Source organism: Schistocerca americana, chromosome X (assembly GCF_021461395.2).
Source record: "Schistocerca americana isolate TAMUIC-IGC-003095 chromosome X, iqSchAmer2.1, whole genome shotgun sequence".
In the NCBI taxonomy this organism is placed as follows: domain Eukaryota; kingdom Metazoa; phylum Arthropoda; class Insecta; order Orthoptera; family Acrididae; genus Schistocerca; species Schistocerca americana.
In genome coordinates, this window is record NC_060130.1 from 162,206,267 (window position 1) to 162,229,951 (window position 23,685).

Here is a 23,685-nt window from a genome sequence, read left to right on the forward strand (position 1 = left end):
TATTTCATGTTTTTCCACTGTTACATTGAAAATGAAAATATACTTATAAATTATACTTATTGACATCAAATTTGTATATTGAGAAAAAGAAAGATTCATGTTCAACCTATTAAATGTAATCAATTACAGAAGTAACTCTGCAACTGTACAGTGTTGAAAGGTTTAAAGGTTTTCAGACAACAACGTTGTTGTAACTTCAAAGTTCTCGTCCGAGACATTAGTCCACTAATACATCAAACTCCATGGCAGTATGAAAACAACCACTCCAATCTACATTTGAAAATGGAAGACAAACTGTCTTTCAGCACATGAACAGAAATTCAACAATGTCCCTAGTGATGTTAAAAAAGTAACTATATCTGTCTACCAATAATCTAATGTACAATGTCTACATTTCCTGATAACATAGGCACTTGGTTTATGGCTAAAGTCTGCACAGATCTGTAGCTCTTCAAAATATTTACACTGCTGAAACCTGCCACTGAATGTATACTTCACAAACTCTTTGCCATATCACAACTAATAGAGTTCATCGCTATCATCTCAGTGTTGGAAGAGGAACCTTGGACTGTGAACAGACATGCATGAATTTGTGGCTTTAAGGGGCTCCGGAACGCCCTATACTTGCAATGTTAAAATAACGCTTATAAATTACATCTTTCCTCACAAAGTATTTGAGGTATGAAGTTGAACTTTTTACAGATTATTTATTGGAATATGGGCTACAACTTAACACAGGGATTTTACAAAATTTTAGTTCAGTTATTAAAGATGATTTTTTTTCAATTGTAATGAAAATTCACTACATTTTTTTGCAATTTTTTATTTATATATTCAAAAATATACAGTTTTTTGGAAAAAGGCTGTGTTAAATTATGCAGAAGGTACTGTGTAACATTTACTGAAAGTTTGAAACAAATATGTTTGGAAGATCCTTAGAAAACATGTAATTAGTATGAGAAAATAAAAGTTTTGGGAATCGAGCGACAAAGATTGGATTAACTTTTTAGTGCATTCCAGGTCCATAGGATGGATTATCTTCATCCTCTGCAAACTCCTCCTCCAGCTTCCTCTTGTTCCTCCTCCTGTTTACTCTTGCTTGTATTTCTAGACTCTTTACAGCCCTGTCTGCAGCCCGAAGGCGTTCCTTGTCTAAAGCAAGCATCGCTCGTTGTTGTGTTCGTAGATTTTGCTACCATTTTCGTCAGTTGCAGTTACTGCAACACTGTTCCAAAAGGTGGTCATGTATGAACACTTATCACATTTCAGTTGTATTTCACTAGCAAGTCCTACGTGCTTTATTATGGAGAGTTCCAGACCAACTTCACTACAATGAATACATCTTACACAGTTTGAAAAAATTCCTTTGAGAACCGACATATCAAATATTTCATTCACATCCGATTCGCCCATAAAACATTCATAGTTTTCACTCATTGAACCAAGCTTCTTCTGTGAAGTATTTTCTTTCCCACTTTGACTGCTATGGGCAGGTGTACTTGAGAGGTTAGGTTCACTCACTTGGTTATCGTCTTTATTGTTTACAGTAATAACACATACCTTTGGCTTTCCAACATTTCTCCTTTTCTTAAAAGCCTTCAGAGGATTTCTAATAACTTTACTTTTGCTCATTATTATACTTCAACAAAACAGAGACTCAAGAAACAGAATTAATTACGAATATTTTCGAGATAACGACAGAGTAAATAAACATGAAACAATCGACAATCACACCAGCGATATATATTGAACCATCACAGGTTAGCCACAACACATACTTTATCTCACATCACTAAAATGTACCTGATGAACACGGACGTTAATAATAACACCATTTGACAGCAGTTTAACAACGCCACAGTGGGTCACGCCCATGTAGAACACATTTCAAAAAATATATAAAAATAGTTGTAGTCTTCGGAATTGAATAAATTATATATCTATTAAAAGGTAATAGTCTGCATGTTCAGAAAACGCAAAAAAGTAAAAATTGAACTTTTCATGATTTTGAGCCTTTCCGGAGCCACTTAACAGCTGCAGCCTAGTTTGAAGATGCAACACAGAGTTTTTTTCAGTGCTTCCTCCACCTGAGCCTGAAATATTTGTCTTCATGTTTTCCATAAGCTTCCCATTTCATCACTAAATCTTTATTTTCTAATAATAATGAAGCTATTATCCAATGCTTAACTTGGAATAGAGGTACTGTTATATCTGCTGATGTAACATTTCCTGATTTTTGCACGGCAAAACATAAAAAATGATGCGTTTTTGACAGACTTTCAATCTGGTGCATAAATTAAACAGCATATTGTCATAATGAGCAAGCATAAATACAAAAACCATCAAATATTGCACTATAGCTACACAAACATGTAAACCAAAATGGCACCTGCAAGATCACATACTGCAAATGGCTGAGAGAAGAAAACTGAGCATGTGACACGCTGATTTGCACGTTTGTAAAATGAAAGTACCATATGTGGTGGTTTTCCTACTTATACTAGCATACTATGAAAATATGCAGGTTAATTGAATGACTGCATCAGCACAGGAACTGTCAGATTTTTCGAAGCCCCTGAAACCAATGCAGGGACAAGTCCCATCTCTAGTTCACCTGTCTGCAGTTTGTTCTTCAACTTTGTATTTTAGGAGATGAGTTGTTTTGTAAGAAATGGTCACTCCAATTGTCTGTTACTTTGTTTTAATTCTAAACATCAAATACAGTCATGATAGATACTTTCGTATTAGTTAGAAAATTCTAATACAGCAAAATACAAAGGAATATTGTCTTAATTTTTATCCAATTCAATTTAAATATGGAAATGAATTTTGTATTTTTATAGAAATAAAGTCAAGTCAAAAAGTTTTCAGTACAATTATTGAAATTTTGATAGTTTGTGTAAGCAAATATGTTCTTTTAGATACCCAAAGGGCACTGTTGTCTGCCTGTAGATAGAGCTTTGTGATCTGCAGGGATAGGAAACTGTAACAACTCAGTTCTTACTAACTGGTTTGGCACTCAATGCACGTTTCTAAACACTTTTCCCTTCTTTGCAAGATTCTCATACCTGGTAGTTGCTGTGACATTCACTTATGTCTGATGATTCAATGTGAATAGCGTTAAGAGTACTGGTCCTAGTTGATGCATAGCCTTTGGCAAGTCTCTCCATGACCTTCAGAAGGAAATCTCATCATCTTGTTTTGATATTTGTTACTGCTCTGTAGATTACCCAAGCATTGATGCCTGCTGAATCACTATAAAAAGTATTAACAGGGCATCACTTCTTCCACCATCTTTCAATACTTGCAGGCCATCATGTCAACAGCATCTACTCTTTACTTAGTTTCACTGTAACATGTCACTGTGTCACACTTTGACTTTGTGTCAGTTCCAATGTGTACAGCTGGATGCAAGGATCATATTTTCATTTTTGAAGGTTAGTGTTGTATAGCTCCTCCCTAGCTTCCTTCATGCATTCAGGAACTTGCCTTCTAATTTCATTTACTACACCAAGCAAGTTTTATCACTTTGTTTTCAGATCTCATGCTAGTGAAACTGAGGTGAAGTAGTGGTCACATTCCTTTCTTTATTTAGGTTTGGATCAAAAAGTTTCTTCATTTTAAATTCAATAAGATGTTCATCACCAGAACGAGTTTCATCATTACCAAATTATGGGAAAGCATTTAGCATATATTTGGAATCTTTATTGAGAGCCATCCAGTATTTTTGCTCATTCTTGTCAAGTTTTAAACCCACAAACTGAGTGAATCAAAATCTGTACCTGAACAATAACAACCGATCATCGCCACAAATATATGATGAATCCTACTATACAGCTGAGAGGAAGCAAAAACTGGCACTTCTTAGTCACTCCAACTGCGTTGGGCTCAAATCAGATCTGAGGAACCTCATGATTTCACCGAAGTGATTACGTGACATTACAGATTTGTAAAATAATATTACCCGATTCTCTGATCAGCCAGTTCCAATTCTATTCCTTTGGATTCAGTGGCACATGCAAGATAAGGACTGCATCAACTCTTCTAGTGGTAATGACCACTCATCATTTCTCAACATATTACATGCCTCTGTTTCTGCGCATTTTTGAATGTGTTTGAGAGTAAGTTCATGAATAAACGAAATCCAACCACAGAAGAGAAAATCACTGATAACAACTTTACATGTATGGAGGACAATCAGAATTCTCCTGAAGAACATTTACATGCTGCACTTACAGTTTCATATCCACATTGTAGCAGCAGACACAAATAAGGCTATCTACAATGTATGGTAATTGGCAGTGCTTAATTTATTTAGTGGGACAAAAATGGTCCATCAGCAGTTCTAATATTAACGATTTCTACATGAAAGTAGCAGTTTTGGTACAATTTGCTATGAAAATGAACCAAAAAATTGGAGAAAGGTTATCTTCATTTGAAGTCACATCTAGGACATGAGTTCTTTATGCAGAAAGTTGATGGTTATTTTAAAAATGATACGCAAAACCACATCCTTGAGGTAATTCATAAAAAACTAACAAAAAATAAACTGAGACCAGTTACATCATTACACAATATCAGCTACCAATACCAGTAAATGAATGTCCCCAGATTTACATTGTTACACAAAACTGGGGGAAATGTCAAGATTCGCAACATTCTGTAACAACCACCGATTTCATGTTATGTCAAGGGGATTATTTTCTGAATTATTATTTATGTGAAACATTCAAGTCTCCAAATATAACATGTCCAAGTGTCTGGTGGTGATATCAGGCACAAAAACACTGAAGGACAACAAAAACTGTCAAAGGTACCTACAATGTCTGTCATCATTGAATCATTAACTGTCTTAAAGAACTGTTGATTAGTCCAGTGAAGAAATGGGATAATCTGTGGTTTTACTTTATTCACCACTTCGGAGTGATCACTATAAGGAGATCTGTGCATTACCTAATGACACAAAATGTGGTAACATAGTCACCACAATAAACTCTCACATACGATATAGTGCAGAACAGAATGAGCAACTGTTAACCTGGTTTGTAGGAATTCGTTTTTATTCTACGATGGAAATTTTACATTGTAAAGGGAAAACAACCCTACACTCATAACATTTTTGATCTAGATATTGCAAGATGATAGCAAAATTTAAAGGTGCAAGGTGTATTTGAGCCTTGTGTACTTGCACTGTAACAATTACAGTTCATCAGGTAACTTCAAGTATACAACTTACCAGCTGTCACTTTCCCTCTCTCTTTCAGCAAACTGCCTGATCCTCTAATTGCAGATGGGCGGAGATCTGCTGATCCTGTGGATTTGTAAAAAAATATTTAGAGCACTGTTGATACCAGACTATACAGGAAGGATTAGAACACAAACAAACATGTGTCTGAACCTAAATTGAAAATCTGAGACAAAAAAGAAAGTCATGTTGTTAAGATGTAATTTTAAATGATGAGCCTTATTTTACTTTCATTACTGTTGGAGGAACATAGAAGGACTTCAAAAAGTAAGTTATACATTATTATAATACACCAATTTTTATTGAATGCTGCACTACACTCCAAAGTGAAACAAAGAACCATGACATTATTTCTCAATACAGTCACCAAGTTTCTGTAAACAATGGTCGGAATTTTGTATCAATCATTCAATTCATTGACAATAGAAATCCACACCTTGGTCACAGAACCATTTGTGAACTGTTGTGTGAATGCCCTCCTCATTGGAAAACCCCCCCAGGTTTTCTTTTAGCTTGCCAACAAGATGGAAATTGCAAGGTGCAACATCTGGACATCTCAATTAGCATCACTCTCATCTGCGCAGCCTTTGTCAATTGTCGGCACAATTTCATTACAGCCGGAGAGACTGCTGTATTTGGTCCATATATCGCCCAACTTCCACAGTGAATCTGTGTGCAATTTAGATATTTCACCCGCAAGAATTTTACTGTCATAGGTATTTAAACTTTGGATTATGTTTCCAGTTTTCACGCTATTTCATTCCCACACAGTGATGTACCTGTTATCCACACAACAGCAGAGCTGTGCCTGCAGGAAACCTGTAATATGTACTCTCTTCTGACAATGCACCCCCCCCCCCCCCCCTACCCCACAATGGTCTTAGCATAGGATGACACGTGTAACTGACTTTTTGAAATCCCTATGTACTTAGAATTATCTTCATAGGCTTCCTTGTTATAGTTATCTTTCTGTAATGCATGTTCCACAAATACAAATCAAAGGAGACTCAGTAAATGAACTACAGTTTAACTATGTCCAATTGGTGGTAGTATGCCATACTCTACCTTTGTCATATCAGCTCCAAATTAATCATGAAAACCATAGTTTAAACATATTTCATCCACGAAACAGTATCTAAAATTTCTGCCTTTATTGAATCATTCAGTATCTCAAACAGCTGCTGAATAGCCTTATCTTCACTTACAAGTGCATTACTTGACGACACAAAATGTGGTAAGGTAGTTACCACAATGAAGTCTCACATAAAATGTGGTACAGAACTGAATGAGCAACTGTTTTCCTGGTTTGCAGGAATCTGTTTGTATTCTATGAAGGCAATTTTACATTGTATAGGTAAAGCAACCCTACAACCATTAGATTTTAGATTAGATATTGCAAGATGATAGCAAAATTTAAAGGTACAAAATGTATTGAGCCTTGTCTACTTGTACCGTAACTATTACAGTTCACCAGGTAACTTTAAGTATACAACTTACCAGGTGTCACTTTCCCTCTCTCATTCAGCAAATTGTCTGATCCTCTAATTGCAGATGGGTGGAGATCTGCTAATCCTGTGGATTTGCAGAAAATAGTTAGTGTACTGTTGATACTAGACTTATAGTAAGGATTACAACACACACAAATGTGTGTCTGAACTTAAAATTAAAAATCTGAGGCAAAAAAGAAAGGAATGTTGTTAAATACATAACTTTAGATCATTCAGTGGATATGATGAACCTTATTTTATTTTCATTACTGCTGGAGGAACGTACAAGGACTTCTAAAAGTAAGTTATGTATCATTAAAGTAGACCAATTTTTATTTAATGCTGCACTACACTCCAAAATGACACACAGATCCATGGCATTATTTTTCAACACGGGTACCAAGTTTCTGTAAACAATGGTTGGAATTTTGTATCAATCATTCACTTCATTGACGATAGAAATCCGCACCTTGGTCACACTTGGCTATCTGTCAGACTTTTAATGCCATTTGGTAAATTTGAATTGGGATGGGTTATTAATAACAAATTTCATAAGTGAATGTATGTATTGTGAAGGCACTGTGAATATCCCAAGTTCCTTAAATAGATCCCTGCAAGGTGATCTTGGGTGGGCTCCAGCTATTATTCTGCTTACATGCATTTGCGCAATGGTTATTTTTTCTTTTAATGATGAACTACCCCAAAATATGATGCCATATGAAAGCAGTGAATGAAAATAGGCATAGTAGGCTAATTTACTGATACATTTATCACCAAAATTATGTGTTTCAGCACATCATCAATGTGATTCTTCCAATTCAATTTCACATCACCCAGAAATTTTGAATATTTTGTCTTGGCAACAGACTTCTGTTCAAAGTCTATAGTTATCAAGGTGTTATGCCATTTACTGTACACAACGGTATATACTGCATTTTCTCAAATTTTAGTGAGAGTCCATTTGCAAAGAACAACCACTTAATGATTTTCTGAAAGACATTATTTACAATTTCTTCAGCTAATTTTTGTTTGTTGGGTTTGATTACTATACTTGTATTATCAGCAAATAGCAGTAGCTTTGCATCCTCGTGAACATAAGAGTGACAAGTCATTAACATGTATTAAGAACAGTAAGGCACCCAAGTGTGAACACTGTGGGACACCATTCTTGATACCTCCCCAGTTAGAGGACTCTGCTGATTTCTGCAGCCTATCTGTACTGTTAATTTCAACCTTCTGCATTCTCCCAGTTAAATATGAATTAAACCATTTGCGCACTGTCCTCTCATAGCACAATACTTAAGCTTATCTAGAATAATTTCATGATTCACACAGCAAAATCCTTTGGGAGGTCACTAAAAATCCCAATGAGTGATGTTCTTTTATTCAGAGCATTTAATATTTGATCAGCGAAAGCACATATAACATTTTCTGTTGAAAAGCCAGTCTGAAAACCAAACTGATATTCTGTAAGTACTTCATTTTTACAAATATAAGAACCTACTTTTGAATACATCACTTTTTCAAGAATGTTGGATAAAGCTGTCAGAAGTGAGATTGGGCAGTAATTGTTAGCATCAGACCTATCCCCTTTTCTACGCAATGGTTTAACAATAGCATATTCCAGTCTACCTGGAAAAATGCCCTGCTTCAGTGAGCTACTACACGAGTGGCTGAGAATCCTATGTACCGGTTGGGAACAATCTTTTAGTACTGTCTTGGAAATGATATCAATTCCATACAAGCTTTACCTTTTGAGTGAATTTATTATTTTCCTAATTTCAGTAGGAAAGGTGGGTTGAATTTCAGTTTTATCAAATTGATAGGTATCGCCTCTTTCATACACAACCTTGACATTTCTAATGATCAGCTTGGTCCTATTTTCTCTAAAACACCTCAAAATGATTATTAAAAATATTTTCTAGTTCTGCCTTAACTTTTCATTGAGTTTAACAACGAAAATAATCAATTTGTGACAGTATAATGTAAGTGGCTAAATAAAAAATCTACTCATCAAGCAGTGGCAGGAGAACACGCACTTTAAAAAAAAAAAGGTTTTACTTCCACAAGCTTTTGGAGCCAGTGGCTCCTTCTTCCAACAGAAAGGGAAAGGATCTCGATAGGTTAATGAAAGGGGTAGAGTTCGGAAAAGTCACCCAGAACCCCAGGTCAGGGAAGTCTTACCAGTTAGTATGAGAAGGAGAAACCGATAGTTGGAGACTGCACCAGACAAGATTTGAAAACCTGAGAGCTTAAAGGTGGGACACAGCATAATATGCAAGACAGACACTACTGCTAAAACATTGTGCACAAGTTAATAAGAGTGAAAAGCTAAGTTCATTGTATGCAACAAAGGTGGGAGGGGCATGGCGAAAAATAGACAGGTCAGAAAATGAAAGACATAGAAAAGTAAAACGGAGTGAAGAATGGGGTAGTTATTGTGAAGAAATACTGAGACAGAAGAAATTAATGTAAATGAAGGTAAGGTAGGTGGCGAGAACCAAGGACATGTAGTTCCCACCTGCAGAGTTGTGAGAAACTGGTGTCTGGGGAAAGAATCCAGATGGTGTGTGTAGTGAAACAGGCACTGAGGTAAAGACTGCCATGTTGTAGAGCATGCTGTGCAAGAGGATGTTGTGTGTTGCCAGTATACACCCTCTGCATATGTCCATTCCCCCTTACTGATAACATGGTGCTAGTCACACCGATATAAGAGGCCGACCAGTGTTCACATTAACACTGGTATATGATGCGTGTCATTTCACAGGTGGCTCTCCTTTTAATAGTACATGTTTTACCAGTTACAGGGCTGGTAAAGGTGGTGGTAGTGGGGTGCATAGGCAAAGTCTCGCAGCGGGGAAGGTCACAGGGTTAGGAGTACTAATACCTGTGCTCGTAGACACGTTTTTACGAAGTTGCCTACAATAATTTGTTTAGGATTCACTACACTGCAGGGCCTTCTCACGATCATCTTTTGCTGATTTATTTGCAAATTTGACAGCTATTTTCTTTTCTGCCCTCCACTTACCTTGTTTATAGGTAATTCTTTCACATTTGTGTGTTTGATTTGTGCCAAACTACTCTGATCAACTTTTACTTCTATCTCCTAGATTACTTTATTTGTCAAGCAAAGTAGTTTACATTTTCTCCCATGACTTCCTCTTTTGATTGCACAGTTTTTAAAATGTTCTCTCTTTTGACAACTTTTCTTATCGACTTTTTCTTTCTTCATACCATATAGCCCATTTTGCTGGTGAGAAATTCGAGTTCGTACAAATTATTCTGATTTTTCTGGATTTTTTCCTTGCTATTCTTCCATTTTCCTATCCTTTTCCACACTCTGCTTCACTTTTTTGCCACTCCCACCATTTATGAAACTCCAAACTGTCCTCTCTTGCCATATGTATGCCATCATGTATTACATCCATTCGTTGAGAAAACATGCTTTTGCACTATCAAAACTATGGTCCCACATTCTGTATCTTGAAACCAGCTCATCCATTGGAGTTACTGCCTAGGGCCTGACACAGAGTCCCTGTTTCTGGATGTAATCTTATTCTACATCAGGCTTTTTTACAGTTTCAAATATAGCAACCTCTTGCACTTACTGTGACCTGTACGCCTAATATGCCAATTTCCCCTCCACCCTATTTCTCTCCTCCTACAAAATCCTGCAGTTGTCTGCCCCTCATGTTGCCTTGGATGGTATCTCCTAAGTCAACTTCAAACTGCAACAACATGCTGGACTTCGCCTCAAAAAGCTATCCCACCTTCTAAACTACCTCAACAGTGGTGTTTCCCTTCCTGTCCCTCTGCAGCTCCCTTAAACAACCACACCATCAACCATCACTCCTCTAGTACAAAAAGAACTTGACCAACCTCCTCAACATCCCACAGCCTTCACTACTGCCCACCAGACCAATAACAACTCATGAGCACAAGAACCAGTCACAACAATACAGTGTTCCCAACCTCTAGTCTAACACACTCTCCCCTCCTGAATTATCTATATTATCACAGGGTCTCTCACTTTCAGCCCTAAACCCGCATTTTGGTGAAGGTCCTTCTTTCCTTCACACGTAATGTGAACTGGAAATAAATCTCTGCAACCCAATCCCAAAACTTTCCAACAGTGAACCTGACATAGAACCCTGCCTTGAACAGTTGCTTGTCACCACTGATGCCACATCCCTCTTTACCAACAGCCTCCACATAAATGGTCTGTCTGCAGCTTAACGTTTCCTCAGTCAGCGCCAATCTGATTCCAAACCTATGACATCCTTCCTGCTCACTTTAACCAACTTTATACTTACCAACAACTACTTCACCTCTGATGAGCAGACATACAAACAGATCAGGGGGTACAGCCGTGGTAAACAGGTGGCTCCTTCTTATGCTAACCTTCTCGTGGGTTGCTTGAAGTAGGCTTTACTGGGATCCGAAAGCCTTCAGTCCCTGGTTTGGTTTAGATACATTGATGGCCTCTTTGCCTTATGGACTTATGGTGAGGCTGACCTGTTTAAATTTCTGGAATCTCTAAATACCTTCTCCCAATTAAATTTCACATGGTCCTATTTCAAATCCCATGCCACTTTCCTTGATGTCGATTTCATCCTCACCGAAGGTCACCTACACACTTCTGTCCACATTAAACCTACTAACAAACAACAGTACTTACATTCTGACAGTTGGCACCCTTTCCATGTCAAATGTTGCCGCCCATACAGCCTAGGCATTCAAGGCAAACATATTCGTTCAGACGCAGACTCTTTACAGCAATATATCACCATTCTCACCTCCGTCTTAACTGGACACAATTGCCCCACCAGCATAGTTTGAAAACAGATTTCCTTGGCCATCACATCCAATACAGATACTGCTGATTCCTCCAAAACCGACTTCGGAGCACACCAATTGTCACACAGTATTATCCTGGTCTTGAATGTATTAACTAGCTACTTCAACAAGACTATGACTTCCTACAATCACTCCCTGAAATGAGATCCATTCTGTCCGAGATTTTGCCCACCACACCTAGAACAGCTTTCCATTGCCCTCCCCGTCTCCACAATATCCTTGACAGACCCTATGCTCCTTCTGTACCCATCTCCCTACCTGTGGCTCCTACCCTTGTGACTGTCCCTGCTGCAGCACTTGCCGTATTCACCATCCCACCACCACTCCACAGGTGGGAACAAGCACTACAACACATCTTTGGTTCCCGCCATCCATCTTTCATTTATGTTAATTTTTTCCATCTCAGTATTTCTTCACAGTAACTACTCCTTTCTTCACTCCATTTTAGATTTCAACACCTTTCATTTTCTGACCTGTCTATTTTTCACCGTTCCCCTCCCAACTCTGTTACATACAATGCACTTACCTTTTCATTCTTAACTCGTGCACGATTTTTTAGCAGTAATCTCCGTCTTGCATATTATCCTGTCTTCCACCTTTAGGATCCCAGATTTTCAATTCTTGTCCGGTGCAGTCCCCAACAATCAGTCTTTCCTTCTCATCCCATCCAATAAAGTCTCCTCTTATCTGGGGTGCTGTGGGCGGCTTTTCCAACTCTACCCACTTTCCTAAACCTCTCCAGATCCTTTTCCTTCACCCATATTCCTTCCCCTTCAACTCTTCTGCTGACAGAAGGAGCCACTGGCTCTGAAAGCTCGTGTAAGTAAAACCTTTTTTATTATATATATAAAAACAAAGATGATGTGAATTACCATACAAAAGCGCTGGCAGGTCGATAGAAACACAAACAAACACATACATACACACAAAATTCTAGCTTTCGCAACCAATGGTTGCTTCGTCAGGAAAGAGGAAAGGAGAGAGAAAGACGAAAGGATGTGGGTTTTAAGGGAGAGGGTAAGGAGTCATTCTAATCCCGGGAGTGGAAAGACTTACCTTAGGGGGAAAAAAGGACAGGAATACACTCGCACACACACACATATCCATCCGCACATACACAGACACAAGCAGACATTTGTAAAGGCAAAGAGTTTGGGCAGAGATGTCAGTCGAGGCGGAAGTGAAGAGGCAAAGATGTTGTTGAAAGACAGCTGAGGTATGAGCAGCGGCAACTTGAAATTAGCGGAGGTTGAGGCCTGGCGGATAACGAGAAGAGAGGATATACTGAAGGGCAAGTTCCCATCTCCGGAGTTCTAACAGGTTGGTGTTAGTGGGAAGTATCCAGATAACCCGGACGGTGTAACACTGTGCCAAGATGTGCTGGCCGTGCACCAAGGCATGTTTAGCCACAGAGTGATCCTCATTACCAACAAACACTGTCTGCCTGTGTCCATTCATGCGAATGGACAGTTTGTTGCTGGTCATTCCCACATAGAAAGCTTCACAGTGTAGGCAGGTCAGTTGGTAAATCACGTGGGTGCTTTCACACGTGGCTCTGCCTTTGATCGTGTACACCTTCCGGGTTACAAGACTGGAGTAGGTGGTGGTGGGAGGGTGCATTGGACAGGTTTTACACCGGGGGCGGTTACAAGGGTACGAGCCAGAGAGTACGGAAGGTGGTTTGGGGATTTCATAGGGATGAACTAAGAGGTTACGAAGGTTAGGTGGACGGCGGAAAGGCACTCTTGGTGGAGTGGGGAGGATTTCATGAAGGATGGATCTCATGCCAGGGCAGGATTTGAGGAAGTCGTATCCCTGCTGGAGAGCCACATTCAGAGTCTGATCCAGTCCCGGAAAGTATCCTGTCACAAGTGGGGCACTTTTGTGGTTCTTCTGTGGGAGGTTCTGGGTTTGAGGGGATGAAGAAGTGGCTCTGGTTATTTGCTTCTGTACCAGGTCGGGAGGGTAGTTGCGGGATGTGAAAGCTGTTTTCAGGTTGTTGGTGTAATGGTTCAGGGATTCCGGACTGGAGCAGATTCGTTTGCCATGAAGACCTAGGCTGTAGGGAAGGGACCGTTTGATGTGGAATGGGTGGCAGCTGTCATAATGGACGTACTGTTGCTTGTTGGTGGGTTTGATGTGGACGGACGTGCGAAGCTGGCCATTGGACAGATGGAGGTCAACGTCAAGGAAAGTGGCATGGGATTTGGTGTAGGACCAGGTGAATCTGATAGAACCAAAGGAGTTGAGGTTGGAGAGGAAATTCTGGAGTTCTTCTTCACTGTGAGTCCAGATCATGAAGATGTCATCAATAAATCTGTACCAAACTTTGGGTTGGCAGGCCTGGGTAACCAAGAAGTCTTCCTCTAAGCGACCCATGAATTGGTTGGCGTACGAGGGGGCCATCCTGGTAACCCCCCATTGTAGCTGGTTACCAAGCCCCCACAGAATGTATCTCTGCCTACGTAGATCAACACCTTCAACCCATTACATGCAGTCTCCCATCCTTTACCAAAGACACCAACCACTTTCTCGAACGCCTGGAATCCTTACCCAATCTATTACTCCCGGAAACCATCCTTGTAACCATTGATGCCACTTCCTTATAAACAAATATTCCGCACATCCAGGGCCTCGCTGCGATGGAGCACTTCCTTTTACGCCGATCACCTGCCACCCTACCTAAAACCTCTTTCCTCATTACCTTAGCCAGCTTCATCCTGACCCACAACTTCTTCACTTTTGAAGGCCAGACATACCAACAATTAAAGGGAACAGCCATGGGTACCAGGCATTGTTTTTGTATTGTCTGCCAGGTCATGTCTAGAGATGAGGAAAGTGTAATATGTGTTGCTGCATTATTAATACTTGAAGGTTCATGCAAACACAATACACGACATCATTGTCATTCTTCTTCTTCTTCGCGGATGGATCACTTAGGACCACGCGTAATCAACATTTGTTGGCCTTCCTTTCCGCCCAGTATTCCTTCATAAACAACGAATGGGTTAGCTTTCGTTGCGTAGACCATGTATGTCTGTTAGTTTTTCTCTCTTCTTCCTCAAAACCCCACGTGTTTGTGATTTTTCTGATTTCATTTCTATCATGTAGATTTGGAGACCCTAATTCTCTCAGGTCTTTTTCCGTCTGTTTGTACCAGTTCGGTCTTTTAGTTTTGTTCTTTAAAAATGTATGGATTTTGTGCGTTAACCTGTTTGAGTCCATTCTTTCTAAGTGCCCCATGAATTGGATTCTTCTCATGCGCATTGTGTCTGTTAGTTTGGAGATATTTTTATATATTTCTGCATTGGGTTTTGGATAATGTACCCCATCTTTAGTTCTTGGTCCTAGGATTTTCCTCATTATCTTACGTTCTTTCACTTCTAATTCCTCTTTTAGTGTTCTGTGTTGAAGGTTTAGTGTCTCAGATGCGTAGAGAGCTTCGGGTCTAATTACTGTTGTATAGTGTCGTATTTTGCAGTTCCACGAGAGACTCTTTTTGTTGTAAATGTTTTTTGCTAACTGAAACGCCGTCTCCATTTTCTGGACTCTTGATCTGACAGATTTCTTTTCATTACAATTTTCTGCAATCCATTCACCTAAATATTTAAATTCTTTTACTCGAGAGATGTAGTTATTACCAATTTTGAGATCAGAAGGTGCATCTTTGACGTCAGTCATAAATTTTGTTTTTTCAAATGAAATTTGTAATCCTATTTTAGCTGCCTGTTCTTGTAATAATTCTAGCGGTTTCTGTGCATCGGTAATGTCTTGTGCGATCAGTGCCATGTCATCAGCAAATGCTAAACAGTCTAATTCTATGCCCTTATGTCTTGGTCCCAGTCTGTGTGCTGGTGCACCTGCTTTTTTCCATTCTCTAACAACTTTTTCAAGAGTACAATTGAAGAGCACTGGGGACAGTACATCACCTTGTTGTACTCCTATGTCTATTTCAAATTCTGTGCTCAATTCTCCCATAAATTTTACTTTGGATTTGGTCTCCGTGAGTGTTTCTTTTATGATGTTTGTTGTCTTTTGATCTAGTCCAAATTCTGCTAATACTTCAAAAAGGGATTCTCGGTCTATACTGTCATATGCTTTTTTAAAGTCGACAAACGTGATGACATAACTTTTGTTTGAAGTACTATGTAAATATTTCATTGAGTTTTTCAAGTTAAGGATTTGTTCTACGCAAGATCGACCTTTTCTGAACCCACCTTGGTATTCGCCTAGTTTTGAATCCAGCTGAGGTTCTGCGCGGTTTAGTAGGGTTTTAGACAGAATTTTGTATGTTATTGACAATAAAGAGATTCCACGATAGTTGTTGGGGTCTGTTTTACTTCCTTTTTTGTACAGAGGATGTATGATTGCAGTCTTCCAATCTGTGGGGATCTTTTCAGTTTTCCAGATTTCATGTATAATTTCTTTGAGTTTTGCAATAAGATTTTCTCCTGCATTTTTCCATAATTCTGCGATGATTTGGTCTCCTGATGCTTTGTTATTTTTCAGTGACTGAATTATCTCTTTAATCTCTTGTAAACTTGGTGGCTTTGAGTCTGGGTTTCGTTGTGTATGATGGAACTCAAATTTTTCTGCAGGCTTTTCACAATTCAGTAATTTAGAAAAGTATTTTGCAAGAATTTCACAGTTTTCGGTGTTGGTATGAGCAATTTCCCCATGGTCATTTTTGAACTGGAGTGATGGAGGAGAGTACTTTGTTAATTTTTGTTTGAATACTCTGTAGAAATTACGGGAATTGTTTTTCTTGAAATCATTTTCTATGTCTTGCAATCTTTTGTCTTCGTGTTGTTTACGGACTGTACGTATTGCTTTTGTGACTGTTTTCCTGGTATCTTTGAGATCTTCCAGGGTCTTTTGATTTTTGTTGCACAATCAATTTTGCCACACCTGTTGTCTGAGATTTATCAGTTGGTCACACTCATCTGTCCACCATGGGTGTTTACGTGTTCTTGTTTGCGGTGCTACAGTTTCAGCTGCATTTAAAAGTCCTGCTTGCAGTTGTTGCCAATTTTGTGGTTTTAAATTTTGCATTTCTTTTGTAAATTGTTCATTGCCATTTATTTTTTGTACATCATATTTACGGTGTGGAGATTTCTTAGTGAATTTTCATTGCCATTCATTATTTTTTTATTTATTTATTGTGACTTGTGACCTGAAGGCCGTAAGCATCTATCAGTGTTCCGTACTTTAACAGAATAAGGTTGCATTTATCAAAGAATTTCGTAATTGGTTTTAAAACTACATTATTATCTTATGGATGGTTTGTATAGTAGTTGGTAATATAGTTGGCAATATATGTAGTTTGTATAAAAGTTGGTAACATTAGTTGTAAGATATTTATTTGTTTGGTTGCATACAATCATCATCTTTGGTGAGCGAAAACACACCATAGAACAACTGGTGGGAAAAGCTTGCTTCATATGGGAACTGAGTATGTAAGAGAGCTCTATAATGAAATTTTCTCTCTGCAGCGGAGTGTGTACTGATATGAAACTTCCTGGTTTTCTGGAAAATATGGCACCACTGTTATTTAGAAAAAGATAGAAATGTTAGGAAAGCAATTACAACCAGACATCTTGTTAGTCTTAGTTTTTTGTCAACGGGATATGAATTTCACAGCCATGAGTATATATTTCACATCTGGAAGCACGCTAGGAGAATCCACCTTATTTTGTCTTCTATGCAGTCTTTCTCAGTATTCTACCAAATGTAGCAGCAGTTTTCTGCAGAGCATCTAGTTTTATTGCTGTTCTTTTACTACTTTCTTCATATATTCCACAAGCAGCTGTCAGCCTGGTACAACAATGACAGCTTGACACTCTACTGCCATGTCCACTGCAGTCCTATCTGGTAAGGATCCGACACTGTGCAGTAGTATTCTATAAGAGGACGGATAAGTATAGTGTAGGCAGTCTCCTTAGTAGATCTGTTACATTTTCTAACCGTCCTGCCAATAAAACACAGTCTTTGGTTAGCCTTCCCCACAACATTTCCTGTGTGTTCCTTCCAGTTTAAGTTGTTCATGATTGTAATACTTAGGTATTTAGTTGAACTTATAGCTTTTAGATTAGACTGATTTATCATGTAACCGAAGTTTAACAAATTCCTTTTAGCACTCATGTGGATGACACACTTTTCATTATTTAGGGTCAACTGCCAATTTTCGCACCATTCAGATATCTTTTCTAAATCGTTTTGCAATTTGTGTTTGATCTTCTAATGACTTTACTAGTCGATAAACAATAGCGTGATCTACAAACAACCTAAGACGGCTACTCATATTGTCTCCCAAATCGTTTATATAGATAGCGAACAGCAAAGGGCCTATAACACTACCTCAGGGAATGCCAGAAATCACTTCTGTTTTACTCGATGACTTTCCATCAATTACTACGAACTGTGACCTCTCTGACAGGAAATCATAAATCCAGTCACATAACTGAGATGATATTCCATAAGCACGCAATTTCACTACAAGCCACTTGTGTGGTACAGTGTTAAAAGCCTTCCGGAAATCCAGAAATACGGAATCGATCTGAAATCCCTTGTCAATAGCACGCAACACTTCACGTAAGTAAAGAGCTACTTCTGTTTCACAGGAACGATGTTTTCTAAACCCATGTTGACTGTGTGTCAATAGACAGTTTTCTACGAGGTAATTCATAATGTTTGAACACAATATATGCTCCAAAATCATGCTGCATATCAATGTTAACGATGTGGGTCTGTAATGTAGTGGACTACTACTACTACATTTCTTGAATATTGGTGTGACCTGTGCAAATTTCCGGTCTTTGGGAACCGATCTTTCGTCGAGTGAACGGTTGTATATGATTATTAAATATGGAGCTAATGCATCATCATACTTCGAAAGGAACCTAATTGCTATACAGTCTGGACCAGAAGACTTGCTTTTATTAAGCGATTTAAGTTGTTCACTACACCGAAGATATTTACTTCTACGTTACTGACGTTGGCAGCTGGTCTCTATTTGAATTCTGGAATATTTACTTCGTCTTCTTTTGTGAAGGCATTTCGGGAGGCTGTGTTTAGTAACTCTGCTTTGGCAGCACTGTCTTCGATAGTATCTCCATTGCCATCACGTAGAGAAGGCACTGATTGTTTCTTGCCGCTAACATACTTCACATACTAACAGAATCTCTATGGATTTTCTGCCAGGTTTTGAGACAAATTTTCGTAGTGGAAACTGTTATAAGCATCTCGCATTGAAGTCCACATTAAATTTCGAGCTTCTGTAACAGATCACAAATCTTGGGGATTTTTGCATCTGTTTAAATTTGGCATGTTTGTTTCATTGTTTCTGCAACAGTCTTCTAACTCGTCTTGTGTACCAAGGAGGATCAGCTCCGTTGTTTGTTAATTTATTTGGTTTAAATGAAACAACAAGTTTACTGTTACCAGTTCGCAGTACCAGTTCGTATAAACCTTTCAATTGCTGCCGATACTATTTCTTTGAATTCAAGCCACTTCTGGTCTACGCTTACATTATTAATTTGGAATGAGTGGAGATTGTCTCTCACGAAGCCGTCAAATTAATTTTTATCTACTTTTTTGAACAGGTATGTGTTTTGCTTATTTTTGGAGGATTTGGGGATTACAATATTCAATCTCACTACGACAACCCTGTGTTCACTAATCCCTGTATCAGTTTTGATGCTCGTTATTAACTCAGGATTATTTGTTGCTAAGAGGTCACGTGTGTTTTCCCAACCGTTTACTATTCGTGTGGGCTCATGAACTAACTGCTCAAAATAATTTTCAGAGAATGCATTTAGCACAATTTTGGATGATATTTTACGCACACCTCTGGAATTAAACGTGTATTTTTGCCAACATAACGAGGGTAAATTAAAGTCACCACCAACTACGAGGGCTATCCACAAAGTACATTACGTTTTGGAATTAAAAATAAATAAAGTATTGGAAATTTTTTTATTATATACAGATGAAAGCCACACTTAAATACTACTTTTCTACATAGTTCCCATTTAAATTAAGACACTTATCGTAGCGATGGATGAGCTTGGAAATTCCTTCATCGTAAAATTCGGCCGCCTGCGCCTTCAACCACATGGTTACCTCTTTTGGGACAGAAAAGGTGTGATTTTTGTGGATTTCCTGGAAAGAGGCACTACAATAAACTCTCAACGGTGTTGCCAAACTCTGCACAACCTCAGAAGAGCAATACAAAACAAGCGCAGGGGAAAGTTGGGCTCAAAAATCTTGCTGATTCACGACAACGCCCGGGCCCACACGGCAAATGCCACTTGTGACGTTCTCGAATCTTTTAAGTGGGAGTTGTTTCCTCATCCGCCTCACAGTCCCAACGTGGCACCGAGCGACTTCCACTTATTCCCAGCAATGAAGAAGTGGTTGGCTATGCAGCGTTTTGATGATGACGCATAGCTTCAAGAAGAGGTAACCACACGTATTATCGTATGAGTCAGGTAAGTGTTTGAAACCAAACTCAAGTTTTCTTTGAACCTTTCAGAAACTGTATCATCTGAATTGTGAGGTCGGTAAAAGGATCCTATTATTATTTTAGTCCAGTTGCCAACAGTGACCTCTGCCCATAAAAACTCACAGGGAGTATCTACTTCAATTTCGTGACACGTTAAACTACTTCTAACAGCAACAAACACGCCTCCACCAACTGTGTTTAGCCTATCCTTTCGGAACATCATTAGGTTCTTCACAAAAATTTCGGCTAAGCTTATATCCGGCTTTAGCCAGCTTTCAATGCCTATAACGATTTGAGCATCAGTGCTTTCTATAAGCGCTTGGAGCTCTGGTACTTTCCCAACACAGCTATGACAATTTACAACTGTTATACCAATGGTTCCCGTATTTACGTTGTTCCTGTGTTCGGCTTGCACCCTTTGTGACTGAAGCCCTTCTAGTGTTTTCCCGAGACCCTCTAACCTAAAAAACTGCCCAGTCCATGCCACACAGCCCCCTGCTACCCGTGTAGCCGCCTGCTGCGTATAGTGGACACCTGACCTAGGTGGACACCTGACCTAGGTGGTCTTCTATCACAAGATAGGGTAAGAACAAATGTTTTAGGTAGAATGAGCGTCGTGATATGCAAGTAGAATGTAGTCAGTTACTATTTAGCCATCGTCTAAGTCAGTTTCAAACAGTTGCAGTGGTATGACAGTGAAAGCCAGACTGCCGCAATTCCAGAAGCATTAATATTAAATTGGCACAAATGGAAGAAAAATGAGGTAAGCAGACCATACTGAAGCTGGTAAAAAATAGCCAAATTTAGTATAATGGAAATGCTATGAGTTGGGAACCACTGAACAATCATTTTGAGCCAGGGCGTGGTTAGATTTAGACAATTTAAAAATGCTGCAATTTGCAGTGTGGAAGTTGTACATTAGTTTTCAGCTGTGATAAGGCAAGATCATTCTTCTTTTAGTTTTGTTGCTTCTCATACTATAAAAAGAGTATAAATGTGTTTGTTATAGTCTCATCATATTATTTGTAGTTATTTAGACACACATTTTTCAGATAATCATCCTCTTTCTGCATCCTTAACAACTGAAAGCATTCTGTATAAGGAAAACTTTTTAGTGAAATACATTTGCAATAAAATGACAAAAGTATTAACATCACTGAAACACTTTAACTTACACAACTTTGACGTGGAAATGAAAGTGAAAATTAGCTTTGCTAGTTTGTGATCAAACCACAAGGGCCACAAATTTCAGTAGTACTCACTCGAATGCTAATCTGTAGCTACTTTATGAAGGATTTGTCTGCAGATTCTGAACTGATTCAGTTGTCATGCTATCTATACATAAAAGTTTAACCAAGCTTTATAATGAGGAAAGATGTCTGGTGCTAATATAAATGTGGAGACCCACTGCTTATTTCACCATCTTGGTCCGTACTAAAATTAAAAAAAAAAGCCGATGAAAGAAAACATCAACAACAAATTGAAAAATAGTTCACTTTTAATTGCAACTATATGCAGATAACCAGTGGGAAATTTTGAACTGTTTATGAGGAATCCGGATTCCTTACTAAGCAATCTGTCAGACAGCAGCAAGCAGCTAATACTTTGTGGTGACTTCAATGTCGATTTTCAAAAGGATTCTCACAGGAAAACTGATCTGGAAACATTATTTGGATCCTACAATTTGATCTCAGTAATTAACTTTCCAACATGAGGAGAGGGAATAAGAATAGAATAAATACTATAGTGCCTCAGAGTATAGATACTAATCAGTGGAAATGGTTGGAGTAATTAATGACTTCAGGACAAATGTTTTTTTGAATAGCTTATAAGAGATAACCTGGGATGAAATTTATAATGATCCAAATGCTAACAGTCAAAGGAACAATGATGTACACAGTTACAATACCAGAAGGAAAAATGACATTAATTACTCCACTTTAAGATTGTCTTTAGCACAAAAAGGTAGAATCTGAAAACAAACTGAAAAAGTTTCTCCTTGACAACTCCTTTTATTCTGTAGGGGAATTTCCATTATTGTAATGTACAAAAGGTGGAGGATAGGAATTATTACTAACTCAGATATGTATATTTAACAAAAATAATAATAATTAAAAACCTTTTAGATGTTCAGCAAAGTTTTTTATGGATACACTCCCACATCTGCTGCATTTGTTGTCCGTAGAATGTCTACACAATATTCAATTTCACTCCGAGTCTTTGCTAGCATCCGTGGCCATGATGCCATGATATTGGGCCTTTGTATATGTACACACCATCAGAGAGCAGGCAAATGATTAGAGTTCCAATTCTCTGTGACAGATAGAATGGCCAATTGTGTGCATTAGTGTTTTTACCAGGCCTGAAAGGGTATATAAGGAGTGTGAACAGAATCAAATGTTGAGTAATCACTGTCAAGGACACAAAGCTGGTAAATACTTTTGTAAGACAGAGTCATCAGAACCTGATAGACTATGAAAGGCGCCTCACTGTGGGTCTCCATTTGGCCAGCTCGTTGTATTGTGCAATGTCCAGATCCATTGGGCATTTGGATGTGGCATTGCACTGATGATGGACTGCATGGTAACATGAGGGCAGCAAACCTGGTTGGCTGGTTGTTTGGTGTAGGGAACCAAGAAGTGAGGTCATTGATCCCATGATCCAATGTGGCAGAAACCAAGGAAGGAACAACATAAACTGCAAAGTTCAGTCAAGGAGACGGGAAAGCTGGCAAACAAAGAGGTAAAACAAATATGGCAACAGCACCACCTAAAACCCTTCCCAATCCCCGCATCATACCATGACCACAACACAACAGGAACAACACCAAGGGAAGATGGCACACGAAAAGGGAAACAAAATGGCACTAAAGACCAGACAAAATGTAGTGAAAGAGGAAAAGGCAGTGGGGTACCTGGCCAGTGTGGAGGCTAAGCCAAGGCCTCCATAACCAACGTCAACGCTAACTGAGGGACTTCAGTTCAAGGGGGAAACTCAAGGACATATACCTAGTACGACAATCCATTTTTGCAAAGAAATCCAATGACAGACCTAACTACATGAGGGTCATCCACTAGCACCCAGGGAGAGCATATTTAGTGCGAAGGGCCAAACGGCGGGTGGAGTCCAGTGAAATATGGACCATTGTGATGGGTGCCTCACAGCTACAAAGGGGAGCACAGCTCATTGTGGAGAAAAAAAGCATGGGTCACCCTAGTATGGTCAATACGAAGACAGCAGAGGGTGGTTGATTCCTGCTAGGAGAGGCAGAGGGAAGAATGCCATATGGTGGCAGTCTCCCTGATTGCATGAAGTTTATTAGACAGAGGGGTAGGTCCCAAAGAGTTGGCCCATGATTTAACAAAAGGGATCTGACATAAAGCCACAAATCCATCCCCAAAAGTATCACAGAGAACAGGCATTATGTGGCCGCAGCCCCAGCCACACAATTTGGTAGCTCATTACCTGGAATACCAAACCCCCCCCCCCCCCCCCAAAAAAAAAAAAAAAAAAAACCACCAGAGGAAATCAACCAAAGCAGCAGCATCACTAGGATCAGCAAGGAGGTCATGAATGGCAGAGACCAAGGGGTG

The 23,685-nt window shown here is 39.0% G+C and overlaps 1 protein-coding gene across 1 annotated transcript in view; it reads right to left on the reverse strand.

Moving 5' to 3' along the window:
- The window catches only part of LOC124555882, a 241,727-nt gene that overhangs the window by 94,804 nt on the left and 123,238 nt on the right, over window positions 1-23,685 (reverse strand). Inside the window, exons 18-19 of the mRNA XM_047129943.1 lie at window positions 6,743-6,817; window positions 5,237-5,311 (exon numbers count right to left, since the gene is read on the reverse strand). Coding sequence (XP_046985899.1) covers window positions 5,237-5,311; window positions 6,743-6,817 — 150 coding nt within the window. The remainder of the gene's footprint in view (window positions 1-5,236; window positions 5,312-6,742; window positions 6,818-23,685) is intronic.